Source organism: Trichomycterus rosablanca, chromosome 20 (assembly GCF_030014385.1).
Source record: "Trichomycterus rosablanca isolate fTriRos1 chromosome 20, fTriRos1.hap1, whole genome shotgun sequence".
NCBI classification, from domain to species: domain Eukaryota; kingdom Metazoa; phylum Chordata; class Actinopteri; order Siluriformes; family Trichomycteridae; genus Trichomycterus; species Trichomycterus rosablanca.
The window spans coordinates 18,534,526-18,560,551 of NC_086007.1; the positions used below are offsets into that span (position 1 = coordinate 18,534,526).

A 26,026-nucleotide genomic window follows, 5' to 3' on the forward strand; every position below is an offset into this window, starting at 1 on the left:
ATCGTTTTCTGAAGCGCTCCCTACCCCAAGTGGCTATATGCATCACAGTAGCATAATGGTTTCTTATGCAGTGCAGACTGAGAGCTCAATGGTTACGCACATTGAGCAGTGGTTTCTGGCTTTGCTCTACATGGACTGAGATTTCTCCAGATTCCTTACATCTTTTTACAATGTTATTAACAGTAGATGGTGAAAGACAAAATTATTTGCAATCTTGCGTTGAGACTTTTTGAACTAATTGACAACTCTCCACTGAAGTTTGGTACAAAGTGGTGAGCCCCAACACGTCATTGCTTGTTAAGACTATGTGTATGATTTTTTTTATGTACTGTACATCATGATTCCCTCATAGCACCAATTTACATGCTTATTGTGGTTAACTTAATTATTGTGTAAATGTTGCCTCTGTATGCCTCTAATGTAGCTTTTTTGGAGTGTTGCAGGCATCACGTTCTAAATGTGCTTCTATTTACAGAATACTACTATGATCAGTGAAAACACTGGAAATGTTTTTCTACTGTTTGGTTAAATAAAGATTTAAGAGAATTAACAAATTACAGATTATTTCTTTATTGTATTTTCCAAATCAGCCCAACCCTTTTTTCAGAAACAAGGTTTGTATATCAAACTTATTAAACCTTCTCTAATACTTTTACCTTTTTTTTATATATAATTTTACTTCTTTTATATCTTCCTGTTATTGGCACATATGGGCAAAAGTGGAGTGAAGTTTAATTTGGGAAAAATGAAGAGCATAAGAGACAGTTTTATATAGTAATGCATTATATTAATAATTGTTGTAATGTTGTCATAGTAGGCCTAATTCACATTTATGGCATTTAGTAAATGTTTTAATCCAAAGCAACTCAGAGTTGCTCAGAGACCCAACAATGTCCACTTGGTGAATTGTTTTTTATGATTACTAGTCCAGTATCTTAACTGCTGTGCTGCCAATCCATAGGCTGTGCCTAAAACCAAACACACGCTTTTTTACTTTTAAACTATTTACTTTATTTCAGAAGAATCAGGAGATAAGTAATAACCACATTAAAAAAGGATAATTCAATGTAGTGGATGTGTAGCTGCAGTTTTGCATACACAGGGTTATTTACCATGAAGTTTAACAACTTGCTTTTAGCAATTATATTTAATAGCCATCCTTTTGCACCTGTGCATCTAGAAGTTTTTTTTTTAACTCAGTATGAATGTGTTCTTTATTTTTAAGCCAAAACTTCTGTTGTCTTTGGTATTTTTATTTACATGTAGATTTAAAGTAGAGGAAATAATCTCCTGATTGCTGTGATACACTGGAAATGCTTCCAAGTTCCCTGCAGAAATCTAAATGTCTGCAGCTGGGTGTTGGAATGTGAAGCTTAATACCACTTAGCTGGACTGTTAGTGTCTTCAGATTCAACTTTAGTTGCTGTAAAACCAATAAATGTTGGTTCTGGTCAAGACTGTCTAAAATTTAGTCCCAGCCTCAGGATCACAACACTTATAACGATGTTCAGTCTCCATAGCAAACCTAACTATTCAAAGTAAGTTTTGTTTGATTGTAGTGCAGTAATGAATAAAATGTACTGATGTCTGTACTAAAAGTGATGTAACTTACATGCTAACAAGTGCACTTACATGCTGATTAGTTTGGAAAAAAAAATTCTAAAATGTGTTTTTTTTTGTGCGTGCCAGCTTGTGAATGTTTTTCAAAATGCAAATTGGTTACGGTGCTCATAGATAAAACCTGTCTGTAAAACTTAGTCAACTGGAATTTACATAACTATGTAACATTTACTTTTACTAGAAATATGCTTGTTACTTCTCTTGGTAAAACTGCCAAATGCTTGTCTTTACCTCACGCAGTGATGTGAAAAAGTATTTGCCCCTTAACTGATTTCTTTTATTTTTTCTAATTTGTTACTATTAAATGTTTTAGATATTCCAATTAATTTTAATATATAGACAACACAAGTAAACGCAAAATGACCTTCTTTTTGTGTTACCTAGATCACCCATTTAAAAAAAAGAAAGTTAATGTTTCGAACCTAATAATAACTAGTTGTGCCACTCTTGGCAGTAACAGCTGCAGTCAGACATTTGTGATAACTTGCAATGAGTCTTTTACATTGCTGCAGAGAACTTTTAGCTCACTCTACTTCAACTGAATTTATTTAATTTGGCTACATTGGAGGGCTTTCGAGCATGAACTTCCTGTTTACAATCTTGCCACTGCATATCAGTGGGATTCAGGTTAGGATGTAGTAGCTAAGGGGGCAATTACTTTTTCACACGGGGCCAGGTAGGACTGAACAGTGTTTACTTGGGTTATCCTTATCTAATATTAGATGTACTTTGATGATTTGAAACAAAGGTGTGACACATGAGAAAAAAAGAAGAAATTGTGAAGGGGGGAATACTTTTCGTGTTGCTGGATGTGTGCTCACCTTACATCAGCTAACATCAGCTGGCCTGAACTTAGTGATCACTACAAGACTACGGAAACACAAGTACAAAACACTAGTACTATACTAGTGACAAACTGCAGAAACAAAATGAGCTAAGGATAATCTAGTGCAGATGGAATACCTTCATCTGTCATATCAAAATATACTTGTGTACAGTACAATGAAATTCTTTATTTACATAAGCCCAGCTTCTTTGGAAGCCTAGTTAAAATCACTGGGCAGAGCAGTGGGGATCTGAGCTGAAATATGAACCCACAACTTTCCAGTTGATAACCCACAGCTCTGCTCATTAGGGTGCCACTGTCCCTGAATGAACTACAAAACGAATGAAAGCGGTTTTTGGGAGTCATGGAAAGCAGAAGAGCCTGTTGCAGTAGAAATTTACCTATAAATGAGCCACCCTTAGCCAATGCTACATCAGCCAGTTAGCCACCCTTACCAGTGCTACATCAAACCTTAACCCACATTGCTTTAAAACCAGGTAGGCAAATACATTAGTTTATAAATACAAACAAAAAAAATATTTATATTATTAACAATAATTTGTTATAAATTAAAAATATATACACCCACTGTCTTTGACTAAATTTATTTTGCATCCTACATTAATTAATTCTTTCTCCACCATTATGGCTTACCAATTACAGGACTGTCAATGTTAATTTCGTCTTTCGTGAAAATTATCTACTTTTCTGACAGTGCCATTTAGCTAGACGGGCTAGCCTCGTATGGCACTGATAGTTTGTAAACAAGGTGAAGCCATATGTGTGTACATTAACAAGGAATGGTGCGAGAACTCTGTACTGTTCTCTTCTGGTGGAGTTTGTTGGAAGTAGACCTTTTAATTTACCAATTACCTCAGTCACGAAAACAACACCCTAATCATTATAAAGTCTCTTTATGAATTCCTATAAAGAAACAAATTGACCCTCACTTTGACTTTTTAAAGATGGAATCTATTATTCAGCTGTGATAATTGCCATCTGGCATGATGTTAAGAATTAAACAAACAAACATGAGAATTCACCTTCATGCTCATAGTCGTGGTGTATCCCCCCCGCCCCCCAGCGGGAACGTGGCATTGTGTGAACTGTATGGAGCTATTAGCAAGCTGCAGAACATTCATATAGAGACTTTTTATTGTTGCTGGATATATGTGCAAATGTAAAGACTGTGCTCCCTTAATTCATATGCAACAAGAGGGGCTAACATGCTGGTTCTTGTTTATACTAACATTCCCTGTGTGTGCAGCTGAAGTCCCACCCCCACCTTGGTTACATAGCTCATCTCTGTTATGTCAGTTCCAGCATACAGATTGCTTGTCAGATGCTCCAAACTGCTTCAGAAACAGGTAAAAACCTGGGCAGCAGGAGCCATCTCAACTCTTTAGGATTGTTTTGAACACACAGACTGGGATATGTTTCGGAAGACTGCAACATATGCCAACTCCAGCAACTGGGAGGAGTACGCATGACCCAACCAGAAGCCGTGGATGACTGCAGAGATGCTGTGGGCCAGAACCTCCACCTTCAAAGCAGGTGACAGGACGACCCAGAGAACAGCGAGGGCCAAACTGTCCCTGGCAATCAGAGACGCAAAGTGTGTGAAAAGCTGCTGGACCAGATAACATTCTTGGTAGAGTACTCAGTGGATGTGCAGACCAGCTGGCATCTTCAACGTCTCTCTGAGCAGCGCCATTGTTCCAATGTGTTTCAGGGTGACCACCATGCCAAACAAGTTGTCAGCGTCCCGAATGAATTACTATCGCCACATAAAATGCAAACCCATTATCATGAAATGCTTTGAGAAGCTTGTCATGAGGCATATTGAGACCCTGCTGTCCCACTCAATTGACCCAGTGCAGTTGGCAAATCGGGTAACCGCTCTTTGGATGACACCATAGCCAATACTCCGATTTTTACACTTTAACAGGATGCATTTAATTTGGGTAGAGGTTACACAATATATTAAATAATCAGTTTTAATCTATACATAAGTATTGAGTAGATTCGAAGTGCAAACTAGAAGTGATACTAATAAAATTTAGTTGACTATAAAGGACGTAATTAGCCATATTTACTTATCATTTACAAAAGAAAGTTGGCACAGTATGGAAAATGCAAATAAAAAAATGCATTTCTTACATTTCTTTTGACTTTCATTGCAGACAGTATGAATCCAAGATATTTTAGGTTTTGTCTGGTCAGCTTCATTTCATTTGTTAATGTACATCCATTCCTGCCTTTTTTGTAATAAGAATGTTCTAAAAACATACAAATGGCACGCCATAGAGATGGCTCTAAATACAGAGCTTATAATGGCGATAAAACACAACACAACATCCATTCCTGCATTTCAGTGCTGCAACACATTCCAAAAAAGTTGTGAAGGTAGAGCATTTACTACTTTGTAATATTGCCACATGTACACGTGTAATGAATGTTGTGCTATATTTATTTTAAGATCTGACTAAAACTTGCCAAAACATATTACCGTGTTGGGTAATATGTGCCATTAATGCACCTTGGAGGCTTTTGGGAATAATTGAACTTTATAATATGCCTGGGCTTGTCTTGGAGTTTTGGAATCAATATTAGAATTAGTCCAACCAGGTAAGTGTTCGGATTTATTCTCAGAGATAAAATATGCCTAAAATCTTTTCAGTGTTCTTGACACATTGGTACACTGTTAGGCAGATCTCTTATAGCTTAGCCGTCTGTAGCAGGTAGCCCAACAGAGCATAATTGGTCCTGCTCTCTACATGGAGGGATGATAAACGGTGCTAGCCAATTTGTCCGTTTAGTGAACTGTGTGTAATAAAGAGATGGTCACTGGTTTCACATGTTTCTACAGTAAACATGTTCTAGACTTTAACATCCCAGATTGGTAGCTTTTGTTCATTCATTCATGCATCAACATTGCAATGTGAATCTGAAGAATGTGTATTCCCATATGGTTTACGTAACATGATTTTTACCACACTACTGTAGGGAAGAATTACTGTTTTTCCACCCACTAAAAATTTTAACTACGAAGGACAAGGCTACTGGATTTTTGGTAGTGAAACATGTAGGAACAGGCATAATTAAAATAAGTAAGATAATTGATCAGAAAGACATGTTTCTGAACATTTGTTTTTGCATTAGGTTTTAGCCTGGCTGCATTTTGCAAAAACCTACATCAAGTCTGTCAAAAGCATATGGGGGAAAAATGTGTTATGACTCGATGAGTACACCATACCCACAATAAAGCATGGTGGAGGTGGCATTATGCTTTGGGGCTGTTTTTCCTTAGCTGGAACTGGGGCTTTAGTTAAATTGTATGGGTATGAACAGTTCCAAATATCGGTCAATTTTGGAACAAAACATTCAGGCCTCTGCTAAATAGCTGAAAAGGAATTTCATCTTTCAGCACAACAACAGCCCAAAGCATACCTCCACAAACACCAGAAGTGGAATCAAAGTTTTGGAATGCCCAGCCAGAGCCCAGACCTGAATCCAATTGAAAAGTTGTGTGGTTACCTAAAAAGGGGGGTGCACAAGAATACCATCTTAAGCTGACTGGTCTGGAGTGCTTTTGCAAGTATGGACTGCCATGCTTATAGACTCCTACTCAAGAATACAGAATGCTCTGTATTGAAAAAGGTGCTTCAACAAAGTATTACCTTAAATGTTTGCATATTTATGCCACCACAACATTGTATGTTTAATGTTTTTATAACTAAAAAATCTGAAATTTACAGATAATAGATCACAAAGTTGGGTTGTGTACACTTTTTATATCCACTGTAGCTGATAGTTACGGAAGTGTTTGAACATTTTTCAGTAAATTGCTATTGGCATTAAAGGCGAAATTCTACCCAGTGCAGCTTTAATATAACGGCACTGTATTAGCTTAATGTTCATACAAATTCTATTTTACTTTGAATTGCTATCAATACAAGCATGTATTAAGCATTAAAGAATTTACATTGAACAAAGTTTGCATTAAAATTGATCAAGGTTTTAATATTAATTTTTACAAAAAAGCAGTGTTTTAACAAGGAAACATACTGACAAAATAACTGCTAAAAGACATATTTAAAATGGTGATTTTATTTAGATATGCTCTTGGACAACAATGATCTGGTAAGCTCACTGGGGATTAATTTGCCTGGTGAGCAAATTGTTACATTTTTTATACCTCTGCTTGATTCAGATTTAAAGAACAACACATTCCTTGTGCTATGCATTTAAACAAAACAAAAGATTTTCTAGTTTCATAGAGAAAGGGAAAAAAGCTATGACATACAGGAAGCATGCGCTGCATTCCATTGCATAAGGAGCATGTGGTCTGCATGTGCAACAGGAAGTGGAAATAGCAGGATAGGAAATTTAATCTATGGAATGTACAAACCACTGATAACATCTTTCACCAGAAAGTCCATGAAAATGTCATCAAGACAAGGTCGGGTATTATTTTGCATGCACTAGAACAGCGTAACTTTATAGTCAGTGTGTGCGCGCTTGACTGGCTTGCCTGCAGTCCAGATTTGTTTTCTATTGAAAATATGACACTTCATAAATTTGAACAACAGCAACCACAGACCACATTTAAGAGTTTAGGAGTTTTTTTTGTTTTTGTTTTGTACTCTAAATGTTTAGAATGCTTATTTGTGTTCTGTGTAATGATGACAGATGCAGTGAACCATGTGGTAATGATGCTACTCGAACTCTCCTTGTCTTTGGCTTATTTTGTGTGAAGAACATGTAAAATAACATGTTTTTAATGAGTTCACACTGTACACCCCCCCTGGCCCACCTCCACACATGTGGTTTTCGGGTGCACTTGAGCCGCAGGTATAAAAGTGTGTCCCTCTGTCCTACTACAAAATGTCCTGCTGTATGTGTGTCTCTGTGTGTGAGAGAGAGAGAGACAGACAGAGTGCCAGAAAGACAGAGAGACAGACGGACTGAGAGAAACAGAGAGAGTGAAAGACAGGCAGACAGAGAAAAACAGAGAGACGGGCAAAGAGAAAGATAGAGAAATAGACAGAAATAGATGGACAGATAAATAAAAACAGACAGATAGGCAGAGACAGACAGAAAGGCAGGTAGAGAGAGACAGACATACAGAAAGACATACTGATACAGACAGAGAGACAGACAGACACAGCATACATGCATCATATGAATGTATGCAACACTCACACAGTAAAGCTGACCCTCATGTGTTGTATAGGCTAGCATGAATAGTCTGTGTTCAATGGGACTGATGTGTAAATATAGGTACTGTATCTGTTCAGGCTGCTGTTTCTTAGACTGACACATGTTTTGTGATAGTGATTTTTCCTTTTTTATATTTTATCACAACAAACGGATGGCACTGTTATTTATAAATATGATCCAACATAGGTAAATAGTAAATGTTAATCAAATATGCTGTCTTTATTGCTTGTAAACATCTTAAAGTAAACATCTGATATTATGTATGTTAAATAAGTTATGGCTGTATTGAGTTAAAAACACAGTAATGCGGTGGGTTCACCAGACCCACAAACATTGGCTGAGTAACAAAACTATGAACACCACACAAGGGTTAATACATGTCATCCATTCTCCATTCATCTACCAGACTGTCTCTGGAGACTTTTGTATTTCCATTTTCCATAATTTGGAGGGGCGGTTAAAAACCAAATCCAGCCTGCTGATGACTCCTTGGTCATTGGAGATTTAGCGTTACACACACACTTGCAAACACAATCTATGTTACATTTGAATTATGTTGCAGAGGAATGGGCATACAAAGCTGAGGTGCCCTGCAGACCAAGCTTGTTGACTGTTTAGATTTGCGAATGATCTGCTTGACAGTAATTTCGGAGAACTGCTGCTAAAGTAGCATACAGAGGCTGCCTAATATAGTGTACACACACTTGCACATGCATACGCTCAGGGACTGGAGCTAATTTAATACACAGAGCTGAAGAAGTGTCACACTTCCCCAATCAAATTAACCTTTGTTCTGCTCCAATCTCTTTGTCTCTATCTTTATCATTGTGTCACCAGATTACTCCATACGTTGTTGCTGTATGCTATGGTGGGAGTGGGTACTGTAGATAAAATCTTCTATTTCAGTATATCTAATCTGTCATGGTAACTGTATATATCAAACTAATAGTGGTGCTTAGTGTGGAATATTTTGAAGTAAAAAGATCTGGCGCACTTTTTAATAATTAGTCTCTAGAGGATTACCATCTCCTGTAATAAGATTAAATGTCTGGGGAGAGTCTATGCAAAGGTTGTGCGCAATGAGCTGCACTGAAAACTAGTACAGATGTGCGCATAGGCTTTTTTAACTTGTCTGCATCAAAGTATCTCTGATGCAGCATGTGGTGCTTACGGGCAGCTGCGGTGAATCTATACAGTCATCAACAGTGATTTGAGGGGTGGGGCAAACCACAAGCTGGTCCAAACTTATCTATGCCAGAACACAATGTAGGTTTTTGCACCTTGGACAGACCAACAGAGGGTCTGCTGTGGCTCAAATTGCAGAAATTAATAATCTAATAAAGATAATCTGGGGTAGATGGAATGCCTTTATTTGTCATATTTACATATACATGTGTACAGTACAATGACATTCTTTATTCGCATATCGGTGGGTGTATGCACAATTTTGATTTTCAGACCATTGGCATATCAATGTGTTTAATCATTTTTTCTCTTTACAGGCGTGGTTTGAACCCTCCCCACAGAGTGAAATCTATTTCTATGACTACCTTCCTGCAGCAAGAAATTGAATTTCTGCAAAAGCATGGCAATGAGGTAATCCCATAAAAGAGTAGTTTTACATACCCAAATTCGGACAATAAAAAGCTTCGCAAAATGTGACTAATAGCCAAAAACCTTTTTTGCTACTAGGAGCAATAATCAGTTCTTGATATATACAGTCCCTGACAGAAGTTCTGTCGCTTATCCATGTTGTGGAAACAAAAGCTTATAACCTGACTTTAAATTCATCCATTGGTTTTAGAAATGACTCATATGAAAGCTGAAACCCTCCCAAATGAGGTTTAATTTACGAAAATAAATTTGCTTCACTGCAGAAATATTGATCATTTAATGAACACAGAAAGGTCAGATATTGGCAAGACAAAAGTTTTGTCGCCCACAGAAAGTAATGTGAAAATCAAACAAATAATTTACTTCAAATACAAAGATATGTTTCATAACATTGGTGAATGAAGTTGTGGTGCTATTAGAGCCATATTTAATATTTTGTGTGACTTCCATGAGCTTTAAGGACTGCATCCATGCGGTTCGACAATGATTCATACAATTTATTGATGAAGTCATCAGGAATAGCAAAGAATGCAGTCTTACATGCCTCCCAGAGTTCATCAAGATTCTTTGGTTTTGTCTTCCAAGCTTCCTTTTTCATCCTACCCCAAACATGCTCAATGATGTTCATGTCTGGTGACTGGGCTGGCCAGTCCTGGAGCACCTTGATCATCTTCGCCTTGAGGAACTTTGATGTAGAGATGGATGTATGAGATGGAGCACCATCCTTCTGCAAAATTTGACCCCTTTTATGATTGGGAATGTAAGAGGTAGCTAATACTTCTTGATATTTTAGGCTATTGATATTGCCTTCCACCTTGCAAATGTTTCGCACACCCCCATACTGAATGTAACCCCAGACCATGATCTTTCCACCACCAAACTTAACAGTTTTTTCTGGGTGAATCTTGGATCCATACGGGCTCCAGTAGGTCTCCTGCAGTATTTGCGTGTAATTCAACTGAAGATTCATCTGAGAAATCCACCTTCTGCCACTTTTCCAGCGTCCATCCGTTTAGCAGGCTGTGGGCCTTGGCAAATGCCACACGGTTTTTTAATTGCCTTTTGTTTAGTGCTGGCTTCTGGGCACTGATTCGACCATGGAGGCCATTTCGAGACAGAATCCTACAAACTGTTCTAGTTGACACAGGGACTTGAGGTGACCAGGCCTGGTGGAGCTCTGCTGCAGTGGAAGAGGGGCTGGCTTTGGATTTTCTAACCAACAAACGTTCTTCCTTAGCAGTTGTCTTGCGGGATCTGCCGGACCTGGGCTTGTCAAAAACATCTCCAGTCTCTTCAAATCTTTTTTTAATTCTTTGTACTTGACGCTGAGACACATTAAAGGTGCCAGCCACCTCTGCAGTGGATCTGGTCTTCAGCCTCTTGATAATCAAGGCTTTGGTCGCAGGGTGGATTTTTGGCATGTTGTCAGAGGTGAAGTTGCAGTTCAAGTGAAGGTCTGGGGTGCTGGGGTTCTTTTTATACACACCCACTAATTAACCGATCAATTATTGAGCACAGGTGAGGCTGTAAACTAGGATTGGGTGCATTATATGACAAGGCGACAACTTTTGTCTTGCCAAAATCTGACCTTTCAGTGAAGCAAATTTATTTTTGTAAATTAAACCTCATTTGGGAGGGTTTCAGCTTTCATATGAGTCATTTCTAAAACCAATAGATAAATTTAAAGTCAGGTTATAAGCTTTTGTTTCCACAACATGGATGAGCGACAGAACTTCTGTCAGGGACTGTAGTAGTCATTAATTTCAGTGATTTAAACAGCTAGTAACAGTCAGATTCTTTCTTAGGCCTGTTAATATGTTGGCTTTTTTTTTGCAGGTGTGCAAACAGATCTGGTTAGGGCTCTATGATGACAGAACCACATCTGTGCCGGATTTCAGGGAACCCCAGAAAGTAAAAGAGTTCCTTCAGGAAAAATATGAAAAAAAGCGCTGGTGAGATAGAAAGAGACCTTTTATATCTATAGAATATTAATAGTAGTAACAATGTAGTTCATAATTTCGGTGAGATAACACTGCAATTAAGAAATAAATTAAGCTTACTAATATATGTATAAATTATTTTGTATAAAAGATTTATATGTATAAAAGATTTCGACCTACATTTAAAATCACACACGTTCAGGCATTTTAAAGAATTTTTGCCTCACACGATATTTAAATATCCAAATCAAAAATACAATTGCTATATAGGATTAAAAACACAAGAATCACTATCTGTATGCAGCTGTAGAATGGTTGTTTTTGTATGGTTTTTTTTGTTGGTTTTTTTAGCATTTATTTTAGCAAAGATGTCTAATGTCTTTTTTAAGTCATGTGCTACATATACAGTTTACTGTTTTTGCCACTGTTTTTCTTGTGACTAAATGAATGTTGATGTTTTTCGCACTTTATATACTGCTAATCAGCAGTAGGGATAAGGAGATTGGTAAAAACTGAGGTATAGATAACGGCCATCTAAGGGACTCTCTATGCTTGATGGGTTTTAATCTGAGTTTGTCTGGGCCTTTCAAGAACTTTTAGAGACTTGCCTCAAAACAGCTCCAGCGTTTTTAAGTATGCTTTAAGTCATTATTAAGTCATTATTAGATAAATGCAGCGAAATACAGAAATGTCCTTGAAAAAGAGCGTACAGAAACTCAGACTGGTGTGATAAGATAATGACTTAAAGCATACTTAAAAACGCTGGAGCTGTTTTGAGGCAAGTCTCTAAAAGTTCTTGAAAGGCCCAGACAAACTCAGATTAAAACCCATCAAGCATAGAGAGTCCCTTAGATGGCCGTTCACAGATGCTCTTCAAACAATCTGACAGTGCTCTATCTGTAATAATGTTTCAGGTTACTTGGAAGTGCAAACATACATAGATTTACACATTAAATTATTAAACTACTGAACGCTTGGTGCTCTCAGCACTTACTGTTTACATTAGTGCTCTATATTGTAGTGCAGTCTTGTTCTTTTTTTGGAGATGTTTGCATAGACCATTGACTCCCTCTCCTTTTCTCTCTCTTTCTCTGTCTCTTGTTTTTAAGGTATGTACCCCCAGATCAGGCAAAGGTGGTAGCCTCTGTTCATGCCTCTATGTCAGGCTCTTCTGCCAGCAGCACAAGCAGCACTCCTGAAGTGCGGCCCCTCAAAACGCTACTGGGAGAGTCGGCACCTGTTCTTCACCTCAGCAAAATTACTCCCAACCAGGTACTAATACTCTCCTGTGTGTACTTTTGCCACGTTGAGCTCGCGTTTTTGCACTTGCCACAGCGCACAAAGTTCACCTGATTGAACTTTGACCCAGTTTGACACTGACCTTTTCAAAGCACCTCCAGTGACACAAACTTTATGATATGATGTGGTAAAAGCAACTCGGGCCGTACAAACAAATCTTAATGTGGCTTATTGTACTAATACAACGACCAAGGAATTTCAGTAGTAGAGAGTACTTAATAATTAAGAGTTCATATGTTGTTGTTTTTTAGTACATTAAGCCATGTTAATCATTGATAAGCATTTTAAACTCTCTTAGAGAAGACCCCCCGCAAAACGCTTCTCATGTGAATGCGCCCTTAGAGTTGGCTTTGGTGGTAGTGTGTTCTTTAACTTCAGCCACAAAAACAATCAAGTGAAACATCAGTTCTTGTATGAAATGTGCAAAAATACATTTGAGAAGAATTTGAGGATTTATTTTTAATACTTTAAAATGAATCTATTGGTTTGTATGTTTTGTTGCTTTTAGTCCCCTGTGGTGTCACGTACACAGGCAGACAGGAAGTTTGATCTGCTAAGCGATTTAGGCGGAGACATCTTTGCCGCCCCATCCTCACAGCCTGCAGGCAATGCGAATTTTGCCAACTTTGCTAATTTTAATAGCCATCCAGGTAAAATCTCTCTCTTGCTTTTACACACACACACATACACACACCGTCAAATGCACTTTTTGTAGTTTCCTAGTCACATGGAGCGATCAGCTAATCAGTATTCCTACGACACTGAGTCAAATAACTTTCAAGGGTTATAAGTTTAAGGGTTTCAACTTATTCAGGCATGTTAATGTGGCTATGACCAAGGTTGTTTTGGTTAAGCACTGGGCAAACAAAATGAATGAGTAGAGACGAATGTTAACCACTCAATGCAGCGGTTGTACCCTTCTGATAGCAACACATTATTACAAAGCCCTTTTCTACTGTTAATATGTTCAGAATATAATGACAAATGGCTACAGTGTTTGGTAGGTAGGCAGGCAGGTAGATGTCAGTGTACATGCATTCATATTTAAAAAAAAGAAATAAAGAAGAAACTTAACATTATATGATATGGACAGGATTAAAGACACCCCTCTAATACTTGCTTGAACAACCTTTGGCAAAAATGACAGCCCCCAAACCTTTTTTGTAGCGATCTGTCTGCTCGTAGTTTCAGTAATTCTCCTAAGCTCTTTAATGTTCGCAGGATTCCTTAATAGCAGATTTTAGTTCTCGTCAAAGATTTTACTTGGATAAAGATCAGGACTTGATATATTAGAGTATTTGACAAAATACATAAAGGCTTTTAATTTAGCAGTTCTATTTTCAGTATACAGCTATAAGGAGCTTATGATCATTCAGTAAGATTACTTCTCATCATTAGTTACTTCAGTTTTATATCTACATAACTTATTGTCCTTCATGCTTCAGTTTAAATTCATTCTCATCTTTTTAACTGCTTTTTTGTTCTGTCTGTTTTTTTTTACCATATTATTTCTCATCTCATTTATGGTTTTGTTTTATTTGTGACATTTAGCAGCACCAAATGCTAACAATAGTGCAGACTTTGCAAATTTTGAGGCATTTGGAAGTTCAGCTGCTGCTGCACCGAGTGCTGCTTTTCCATCCACTTCACAAGCTCCATTTCAACAAACACAAACAGGTACCACACACAAACATACACATGCATACACTCAACTCAGTGTTACTAGCAGTTTTAATCCCCTTTAAATCAGCATTTCAGCCTGCACAAACGACGGTTTGGACTGGGTTTTTCAAAAGACTTAAATCGTAGTTGACTGACGTTTAAAAATGTCATTTTTGATTTTGCAGATGCGTGTAGAATTTATGTATTAGCATTTACTGTAAGAGGAGGAAGTATCTAATCATTTAACAGGATCACAGTGCATTTTAAAACAAGAAGTGGTAAAACTAATATCACAAATACTACAAAATAATGAAAACTTGCATATTAATAAATGTATTAAATTTAAACGTGTACATTTAAAAAAGGTGGTGGGGGCAGCAGCAATAGAGACCTCAGTGTTAAATGTTTTGATATGTTCGTGACACAAGGCATGCTATTAAAGTTTTTTTGGTGACTTGTGGAAAAGGACCCATTTGGGCTCCTCTGCCAACTTTAACAAAAAAATCTTAAATTCTCCCAATTTATAACAGATGGTTTACTTAAGAGTATATGTAGTCATAACATTCATAAATATACGTTGAACTTGTTTCAAAAGGCATGCAATTTTTGAAGTTGTGTTAACCTCATCCATGTTTGTCACTCATCATGGCTCATTCTCAGAGGCAATGGTGTATTGTTTTTCTTTATCACAGTCTGATTGGTACTTCCTGTCTGATTGATGTACTTTGTTGTCAGTTTGCTTTCGTATTGCTCTGCATTGTCCGTCTTTATTGTTTCTTGGTTCTGCATTCTGTTAGCAGAATTAGATTTAAGTTTAAATGCTTTTTATGCTTCTTTTGATTTCTTTCTGTTCTCTGTCATCCTTGGGCTGTTTTTTTATTTTTTTATTTATTTTTTTTTATTTTATTTTATTTTTTTTCTTCATTGCTTGTGCAAGTGCTAGCATTTTCTGCTCTGCCATCCAGCCGCAGTGTGGGAGAATTTCCCTCAGCGCTGCCACTGCTGACCACTCACAGTAAGTCCTGTGTGTGCATTCATTTGGCTTTAAATGTGTTTTTTAATTCTCTTAAGTGCCTTGCACTCTCCTTGGTTGGGTGTGCTGGTGTCATTGTGTACATCTATCCATGCAAGCAGTTCTTTGCTTTTGTCTGGTTGTGTTGTGTTGCTCTTTTACTTGTTCTTAATATAACACATTGTTTAGTTGCATGCCTTAGCATGTGCTTTTGTAAAAATAAAGCCTGTATTGGAATTATTTTGCACTGTCCTGAGAAACCGTTTGTTTGAGGGACACACACATTGTTTACACTGGTTTATTCTGAAATAAAATAAAGTAAAAAAGAAAACACACCTAAAGATAAATTGACAGTTTAATTTTTCTCAATGTTATACAGATAAAATCTCTCACATTTGGTATTTTCTGAAACAAAGAATTATTGTAATGAATTAAATCAAATCTTAGTAAGGACATTATGCAAAGCTGCTAAAGTTAAATGGATGTGTCTGAATACAGACTGTGTATTGCATAGTGAGTGAGAGTACTAATGATAACACCTATACCATTTAATACAGCAGCATGTGGATTAGAACAAGTTTTGAAAACGTTGCAGGAGGACATATTGAGGACGTTTTATTTAATAAATTAAAGCATGATGATAAAGTAATGAAGAGGTTTTAATGTATTTTGTATTTTCTCTTTTGTAAACCTAAAAACCACACTGAACTGATTTTTTCAGTAGTTAAAATAACCAGTTCAGAGACTCTTTGAAGCATTATAAATGCAGCTAGAAGATGCTTAAAATGACTAGCTGTGAAAATGGTATCAGAAATCCCATTAACTGTTTTCAGTGTTTTGCTCTCTCCCACAGGTGGCTCAACGGGGTTGGCCAATGCCGGCTTTGCTAATTTTGACAACTTTCCCAAGTCATGCAGTGCAGACTTTGCCACGTACAGTTCTTCCCAGGCCTGCTCTGCCGGTGGGGCTAAAGCTGAAGGTGGGGCTGTACCTGCTGACAGGTATGCTGCCCTCGCTGACCTAGACAACATCTTCAGCTCTGTCAAAGTTGAACAAGGTAAACATTAAACACACTGCTAATCCCTAATGTTAAAATGTGTTATAGATAGAACTGTATATTAGAACCACTTGCCTAATATGCTGCCAAAACGGCTTTGACCTGCCGAGACATGGAACTCCACAAGACATCTGAAGGAGTCTTGTTGGTATCTGGTACCAGGCAGTGTTAATTTCGTTGACGAATGATTTTCGTCATAGTTTTCGTCAACGAACCTTTTTTTCATGACGAAAACGAGACGATAGCTGCGTCCGTAATCGCATACTTAGAGAGTATGTACTGGATTGGAGGAAGTATGCACTACTCTGCCGGTAAAAAAGTACATACTTCCAGTACAGAAGTATGCAGTATGCACACAACACTGCTACGCACTACATCCGCCATCTTTCCAACGTCAAGTGATGACGTGGGACGTGATGACGTAATATCACCATGGTTACAGACTCATTACAAACCCCACTCGCCAAACTTTTGGATATTTATCGTGTTTTTGTTATTAATTCGTCTTTAAAATGTTTTATTTTATTTATCTTACTTACACTTGTAAACAGAGGACCGCTATCTTTCTTGTTTCTTATTACGCTTCGAACGCCTACGCAGCTCCAGTTGCATTATGGGATACATTAACGGACCGCAAGTGTGCATCGTTTGCATACTCAAACATGGCTGCCCAATAAGTAGGTCATCCGGGTACTTCTTAAATAATTTAAGGGAAGTGATAAAAAAGCATTTACATTTTACACCCTTTATATGTATTTTAGGGTGGCACGGTGGCTAAGTGGGTAGCACTGTCGCCTCACAGCAAGAAGGTCCTGGTTCGAACCCCAGGTGGGGTGGTCCGGGTCCTTTCTGTGTGGAGTTTGCATGTTCTCACCGTGTCTGCATGAGTTTCCTCCGGGTGCTCCGGTTTCCTCCCACAGTCCAAAGACGTGCAAGTGAGGTGAATTGAAGATACTAAATTTGTCCATGACTGTGTTTGATATAAACTTGTGTAATGAATAACTACCGTTCCTGTAATTAATGTAACCAATGTGTAAAAACATGACGTTAAAATCCTAATAAACAAACAAATATGTATTTTAGTCGACTGAATCGACTGTAGATTTAGTCGACTATATTCTTATGATAATTAGTCGACTAAAACTAGACTAAAACTAAAACAATTCAGATGACTAAATTATGACTAAAACTAAATTACATTTTAGTCAAAAGACTATGACTAAAACTAAATCAAAATTTGCTGTCAAAATTAACACTGGTACCAGGACATTACTAGCAGGTTTTTTTTTATTTTATTTTTTTTACTTCTGTTCATTGCAAGGTGTATGTGTGCATGTTTTACCCACAGAAGAGATATAAGGATGTACTCTAGATGCACAGAGGTAGCGATGCGACAGAGTTGTGCAAAGTTCAACTTTATAGAAATTAGAAGCAAAGCGATGTGTCAGTTATCAATAGGAATTGAGCATTGTGCAAAGTGGTACGCACTTTATCTATGCCACCATAAAATAGAACACTCCTTTTTTGGTTCCTAGATAATGAGAGTAACTTGTTGCTGTGCGAAACCTTCACAAATAGACAGCAGGGATCACTAAGAACAAACACAGTTTTCTTGTCATATTAGGTGCACATACACTGATGCACTACTTAAGGGTGAAATTTAAAGACAAGCAATTTCCCTCCAGAGTCTTTATTTATACATAGAACACGTCTTATTTGTGGTAAAAAACTGTGTGTTCACTTCAGATCTAGTAACTGGCTAAGAAAGAGGTTCCCTATTCACAGAGGCACTCTGCCAGTAAATCTGGTGTAATGCAACTTCATTTATAGATTGTTTAATAAATACGAGGGCCTACAATAAATATAAGAGACATTGTCTAATCTGAAAGAAATTGAGGGGGATGGGACCAAAGACAAGTGTACTGTTGGCCAGTACATGGTACAGAGTAAATGAAAGTGATAGTAAATGATTTAGTTAGTAGTGAAAGATTTATATAGCAGCAGATATAATAAAGAATAATGTGCAAAAATGCAATATTGTGCATATTGCAATTGCGCAAAGATGCAAGTGATATAGTCTCCGAGTAGTTGCATGTATTTTGGAGTTGTCATAGTCTAGGGAGCAAGTTGTTGTTGGTTGTGTGTGCATGTGTTTGTGTGTGTATGGTAGGCATAGAGAGGTTATGGGACCATAAGATATATTCATCATAATGTGATTAATATTTAATGAGACCAATCTTGCTCCCTCATAGGTTCGAACTCAGCTCCTCCCTCTGCAGGCCTGGGACCACCTCCTCCTCAAGCAGCCATGTTTGGGGGCGATCGTTATGCTGCACTGGCTGTGCTGGACAGTGCATTTAGCCCTTCTGCCCCTAACAGCAGCAGCTTCAGCACGGCCACTAGTAGCCAGGGGTAAGGTACACACTCATCCAAAAAACTCCCAACACTGCAGTCAGCACCCAGGAGTAAACTACACATACCAGCACCAACACTGCAGACAGTATTTAAAAACAAAATACACACACACACACCAGCTGCTCTAACACTGCAGTCAGTACCCAGGAGTAAACTACACACACACATACCAGCACCAACACTGCAGACAGTATTTAAAAACAAAATACACACACACACACTGCAGTCAGTACCCAGCACTGTTACTAATAACTGGGGTTAAGGCACAAACCCAGCTAAACAACTCTAACACCGCAGTAAGCAACCCCCAATAAAATACACACCGTTCCCAGCAGCACCAACACTGCAGGCAGCATCTAGAAATAAAATACACACACAGCCTCAAGACTGCAGTCAGTGCCCAAGAGTAAAACACACACACACACACACACACACACACACACCAGCTGCTCTAACACTGCAGTCAGTACCCAGGAGTAAACTACACACACACACACACACACCAGCTGCTCTAACACTGCAGTCAGTACCCAGGAGTAAACTACACACACACATACCAGCACCAACACTGCAGACATTATTTAAAAACAAAATACACACACACACACACACACACCAGCTGCTCTAACACTGGAGTCAGTACCCAGGAGTAAACTACACACACACATACCAGCACCAACACTGCATACATTATTTAAAAACAAAATACACACACACACACACACACACACACACACACACACACCAGCTGCTCTAACACTGCAGTCAGTACCCAGGAGTAAACTACACACACACATACCAGCACCAACACTGCAGACAGTATTTAAAAACAAAATACACACACACACACTGCAGTCAGTACCCAGCACTGTTACTAATAACTGGGGTTAAGGCACAAACCCAGCTAAACAACTCTAACACCGCAGTAAGCAACCCCCAATAAAATACACACCGTTCCCAGCAGCACCAACACTGCAGGCAGCATCTAGAAATAAAATACACACACAGCCTCAAGACTGCAGTCAGTGCCCAAGAGTAAAACACACACACACACACACACACACACACACACACACACACACACTGCATTCAGTGCCCAGGAGTAAAACACACACACTGCAGTACCCACGAGTAACACACAAGGACATTACTTGAGCACCATATACTCAATTCAATCTAAACTCATGACTGACTGTAAATCTTGACATTACATTTTCATGAATTGTTCATTTTTTGGTATTTAACCTCAGGCACTATACTGCTCTAGTTAGTGCTTGCATTGTGGCTCAGCTGTTTTGCATCATTAAGTTTTGTCTTCACAGAGGTCAAACCAGCTTTTCTGTTGATTATTAGTCTACATAAACAAAATAAAAATTATGGTTTTTAAACACTGTAAAGAAAATGTATACAGCAGAAACAGAGTGTTGCAGAGAAGGAAGTGGGATGAATAATCAATATAGTTTCTTGGCACCATGTGCTTTGTGACACCCAATCCATAAGCTTGTTTTACCACTAACTGTAAGTATTAACACGGCTCAAAATTGCAAACCTGCAGCTGTATGTAACCAGACCCAGGAGTAACACACACCTACACTGACTCTCACACTCCTGTCTGTACTGCACAACTAGCAGTCAGTTGTTACTTACACATACCTACACTGACTCTCCTGTCTGTACTGCACCACTAGCAGTCAGCTGTTACTTACACACACCTACACTGACTCTCACACTCCTGTCTCTACTGCACAACTAGCAGTCAGCTGTTACTTACACACACCTACACTGACTCTCACATTCATGTCTGTACTGCACCACTAGCAGTCAGTTGTAACTAACACAGACCTCACTTAGAACGAAACACAGCATTACCTTGCTTTTAAGCAACAGAAACAAGCACATTCACAGATTTTGCCATACTATGTCGTTCCTCCTCTCTCTTTAGACCTGTGTTTGGAGCTCCCACTGGAGTGTCAACAACACCTTCTCAGCAGGGGACGCTGCCTCAGGGCTTCACAGGTAACAACCATCATGAAAACATTAACACTCCCTCCCAGAGATATACAGCTACACTATTGTTGTACTAGGACTGATATGAGAATATACACATGCCTGCTGTTCACCTTTGTTTTTAATTTTGTTATGGTTGACTTTTGGGGTAATTTTTAAAATATATGTGCGTGATTAATAATATTTAAAAAGGCTGCTCAGGTGGCGCAGCGGTAAAGTACGCTAGCTCACCAGAGTTGGGGTTTCAAATACATCGTATCGAATCTCAGCTCTGCCTTTCCGACTTGGCTGGGCGGCTGCATAAACAATGACTGGCTGTTGTTCAGGGTTAGAGGCAGGGTTCGTACGGGTGCTGGAAATCCTTGAAAATGTTTGAATTTTAATGTCGTATTTTCCAGGTTTGAAAAGTGCTGGAATTTTGGATAAAGTGCTTGAAAATGCTTGAAATCGTAACAATATTTCTTTCACCACAAACAGCTATCTGACCGAATAGTTCGCTTATTAGTGTAAGAAAAAAAAAAAAGTCGCAGAGCCTAAAATGAAAACTTTGCCTGCGCCTTGCTTGCGCCTGTGTGTAAGAGTGATGCGAATTCCGGCTCTTTTTGGTGAGCCACTTGGCTCAGCCATGGGCTCAGCTCACCAAGAAGAGCCGGCTGTTTCTGCTCCTAAACGGCTCTTCAATTTTACCACTTCTGCCTGTGGAGTGCCTGTCCGTGCCCCGGAGATCACCACCCTAACATTCTGCCTTGTTTTAAGTTACGAAAAGGAAATAAAGAAAGTAATGGCTCTTGGACTGGAGTCGGCTCCCATTGTTCACGTAAAAAATAGGTCGCGACCGACAGCTAGTGTGTGACTGCGATCTGCCAGTCTGTTTATTTGTCGAGTGGTTTTTTTGGGTAATTGTTATATATTGATTTATATTGCTAGGTTAGATCAGGGGTTTTCAACCTGTGGAGTAACTGTCCGGGGGGGTGCGAGTGCCTGACCAGGGGGCGTGACATTACGAGATTTTTTTACTTCTAAAACTAAAGCAATTCATTTTTCACCCACAGGAGACTTATTTGATCAGTCTTGCTGACCATGCGCACACACACATTTAATGTTATCTTAAAAATAAGGCTAACAGTGAAGATGAGTGACAAAAACAATGACTGCCGTTATAGTACGTGTGTGTGTCTTTAAGAGAGGTGTAGGAGAAGCTCTGTTCACAGTGTCGCTATAAGTGAGTCAGGAGTCAATTGGTTTGTTTCTTTTCTCAGTTATCTCTTCGTTTTTCCTGTTATTAATGAATGTCTAGGGTTAATCTTAAAAAGTTCAGACTTAATTAAACTGGTTAGCAGTAACCGAGTCAGACTAGTTCTGCCTGTGGAGCTAAAAGTTTTCTGAGCAGATGATCCTGAACTAATGAACTTAGTTACTGATGCACTTTTGCCTTTGCCTGGCTCTGTGAAGTAATGTTTTCTGCTCCCATCTACATCAAAAGCAAGAACCGCTTACGATTTAACAAAGTGAACCACGAATTTATATAATGTGCTGACAGTTTAAAAAAAAAAAAATGTTTTAGGGTAACACCTTTGGTAATTGTAGATCTGTTGTTTTTAAAGCAATGGAAGAATTTTAGTTTGTTGTTTTTGCAGAATTGCATCCAATCAGCCACATTAAAGGACCTCAACATGAATATTTAAGATTCTTTTCACAGCAGTCCAATAGTTTAATAATAGGAATTTAATAAAGCCATTTAATCTTAATTGTGGTGGTTTTTTAACTTGTATTGAGGTGCACTTTCTTACATTTGTAAGTAACCCAGGTTCTGAACCACCAAAATATTTGACTGTTTATATAATAATCTTATTGTCAAATGCTGTAGTAACATTACGCCAGATGTAAATGGACCAATGTCTTCCAAAATGTTTCACTTTTGGCAGCCTCTTGGAAGAACACCGCTAGGCCAAATCTGTTTGGTCAGCCAAAACAATAAAAGTCATTTCTCTGTACTTTTATCAGTACTATAACAGTTTAACTGAAATAATAAATGTGCTTTGTTAGAATAGGTGCTTAGGAAGTGTTCAGAAATCTATATTTTCAAACCTATATTTTCAATGACTGCTTTTGTGTCTTGGCATGCTCTCCACCAATCTTTCACATTGCTGTCGGGTGACTTTATGCGACTCCTGCTTTGTTTAATGGCTTTCGATCATTATTTATTTACCAACGGAGTTCCCATGTTAACTTAACAAGTTGATAAGTCTGATTATATATAATTTAGGTGAAAACATCTACAGTGGTGTTCAAAAAAATAGCAGTCCAACACCATTAACCTGATAAATCACTGTTTTCAGTAGAAATGCTATTTCTACATAGCAAAAAATTTACTTGAAAGTGTAATAGAGTAATGAAAACAAAACAAACCCAACAATTAAGACATGCATGCCGCTCATTCTGAGTAATCGAAGCATTGATTAAAAGGGGCTTGTTCAAAATAATAGCAGTGAGGAGTTCAATTGGTGAAGTCATTAATTCTGCAGAAGAACGGGTGTAAATTTTGTGCCTTATTTAAGGTAGGAGGGTGGCAAATGTTGCACAGGTTGGTCATAGCGCATTTCTTTTTGAAATACTGGGTAAAATGGGTTGTTTCAGACATTGTTCTGATGAACAGCATACTTTGATTAAAAAGTTGATTGTAGAGGGAAAAAACATACAGAGAAGTGCAGCAAATTATTGGCTGCTCAGCTAAAATGATCTCAAATGCCTTAAAGTGAAAACCAAAACCTGAAAGATGCAGAAGGAAGCGTGGAACTACTGTTCAAATGGATCGAAGAATAGTCAAAATAGCAAAGGCTCAGCCAGTGATCACCTCCAGAAAGATCAAGGAACATCTGGAGTTACCAGTGAGTACAGAAGATGATTAAGTGAAGCCAATTTACCAGCAGGAACTCCTTGTAAAGTCCCGTTGTTAAGAAAAAGACACGTCCTGAATGGGTTAACATTTGCCAAGAAACACATTGACTGGTCCAAAGAGAAATGGCTCAACATTTTGTGGACTGGTGAAAGCAAACTTGTTTCTTTTGGGTCTAGTGGCCGTAGACAGTATGTCAGACGACCCTCGAGCACTGAATTCAAGCCACAGTACACTGTGAAGGTAGTAAAGCACGGTGGTACAAAATGATGATATGGGATGTTTCTCATACCATGGTGTTACGTCTATTTATCACAGACGAGGGATCATGGATCAGTTTAAATATATCAGAATGCTTGAGGAGATCATGTTGCCCTATGAAGAAGAAGAAATGTCCTTAAAATGGGTGTTCCAACATGACAATGACCCAAAACATCTTGGTTACAGACCAACAAGATTGAGGTAATAGAGTTGCCAGCCCAATCTCCTGACTTCAATCCCATAGAGAACTTGTGTTCTGACATCTGAAACACGTTTTTTTTTTTAAAGCAAAAACCCAAAATTGCAGAAGAACTGTGGAATGTAGTCTAATCATCCTGGACTGGAACACCTGTTCAGAGGTGCCAGAAGTTGGTCGACTCCATGCAACACAGATCTCGGAAACAATTGTTATGCTACTAAATATTAGTTCAGTAATTTAAAGTAAAGTGAAACCTCAAACATTTTTTTCAGTTTATAGATAATTTTATTTGAGTTTTTAAAGAAAAATGCTGGCACTGCTATTTTTTTGAACAGCCTAATATTTATTTTTCTTAACTTTCTGTAAAGGATTAACACAAACTGGCTAAATTTTGTTAATGTTTTGATTGAGAATTGAAAGTGTAGTATTTTCAGTGCATTTGCATTTATGGAAATAAAAGTTATTATAATGATTTTGTGCTTTATTCACTTTTTTAAAATCACTGCTATTTTTTTTAACACTACTGTAGGTGGCCCAGCTTAGATTTCTTATAACCTGAAAAAATGCTGTTATACACTGGTCTGTCAGATTTACTGTGTTGTGGAGTTGATATTATTTGGCTGAAGTAATGTGTGGATTTAATGCTGCAAATAACTTGCATCATGTAATATTTTTGCAACTATTTATAATTATTTGTTCTACAGGTCCACCAACAAATCCTTTTGTCTCTACTGCTGTGCCACAGGCTGCCATGCAAACTAATCCATTTCAGGCCAATGGAGGAGGAGCAGCAGCAGGTAGGGGGCTAAGACACCATGTTAATTATGCTTGTAATCAAGAAAAATGTTTCATCTATTTTTGTTCATCCACCTCCCCCAAGAGCCTGATTACAAACAGATCTATGTGTGCGAGGTAGCTCGAGGAGGAGAGTAGCACCCCTGGGTGTTATCAGTTATTCAGGCCACCAGAAGGAATTGTGGGAGCTCAAACTAGGTCTATACACCCAGGATCTGTGCTTTTAAAGAGCTGAATTTTAAAGGCTTGCAAAATTCTATATAAATAATGAACTCTAACATGTGAAATATTATCCCCCAGTAATAAACTCAACTTATTTAATACATTCACTTCAAGTTTCTGGCATTGTGGCTATTTTTAGCTGTTATTGTTCTGACTTATATAAAGTAGGCAGTATTAGAGCAAGGCGTATTCAGTTTCTCTATGCTTGTGATTACCAGCACATTTTTGGAGATCCTCTTGAGAACTTTTCAAGGTCAGGTCTGCTTATATTAAATCATGCACAACAAACCCCATATTTTATACCCCATATGACGTAGAGACTAAATTCTTTTTCTTCTCATTTCTTGTCTCATGCCCTAGAAAAACATGGGCCATATAGCAAGGGAAGAAGTCTTACTTGTTTTCCTAGTTGTACAGGGTGGCAATGTGGCTCGGTGGGTGGCGCTGTTGCCTAACAGCAAGAAGGTCCTGGGTTTGATTCCCAGGTGGAGTGGTCTGGGTCCTTTTTGTGTGGAGTTTACATGTTCTCCCCGTATCTGCGTGGGTTTCCTATAGGAGCTCCTGTTTCCTCCCACAGTCCAAAGACATGCAAGTGAGGTGAATTGGAGATACAAAATTGTCCATGACTGTGTTTAACATTAAACTTGTGAACTGATTAATCTTGTGTTACGAGTAACTGCCATTTTTGTCATAAATACATACATTTGTATGTGTTAAATCAAAAGAGTTCATCTTTTGATCTATGCTGCAAGCCATTGGTGGCCAGCAGCTGGGAGCTAATTGGCTCTAGCTTTGATTCAAATGACCAGAGTTCTAATTTGTTGAAATGTTTTGTGGGCATATTGTATAAGCACATCTTTCTGCCTCTGTTTAGCAGATAAGTTTTACATGAGGCTTTGGAGTGTAGATTGAAATTACAGTGCAGTTACTTGCTTTTTGTTCTGTAATTTAACTGTTGTTCCTGTGCCTTTTCATTTG

The 26,026-nt window shown here is 38.2% G+C and overlaps 1 protein-coding gene across 2 annotated transcripts in view; it reads left to right on the forward strand.

Annotated features, from left to right (window-relative positions):
* Window positions 1-26,026, forward strand: part of agfg1a (ArfGAP with FG repeats 1a) — a 38,989-nt gene that overhangs the window by 4,951 nt on the left and 8,012 nt on the right. Inside the window, exons 2-10 of one of the 2 annotated variants that reach the window (XM_063016608.1) lie at window positions 9,172-9,265; window positions 11,120-11,235; window positions 12,333-12,495; window positions 13,031-13,172; window positions 14,074-14,199; window positions 16,050-16,253; window positions 18,506-18,665; window positions 20,611-20,684; window positions 24,736-24,828. In XM_063016608.1, the coding sequence (XP_062872678.1) occupies window positions 9,172-9,265; window positions 11,120-11,235; window positions 12,333-12,495; window positions 13,031-13,172; window positions 14,074-14,199; window positions 16,050-16,253; window positions 18,506-18,665; window positions 20,611-20,684; window positions 24,736-24,828 (1,172 nt within the window). The remainder of the gene's footprint in view (window positions 1-9,171; window positions 9,266-11,119; window positions 11,236-12,332; window positions 12,496-13,030; window positions 13,173-14,073; window positions 14,200-16,049; window positions 16,254-18,505; window positions 18,666-20,610; window positions 20,685-24,735; window positions 24,829-26,026) is intronic. The other variant, XM_063016610.1, reaches the window with a different exon arrangement.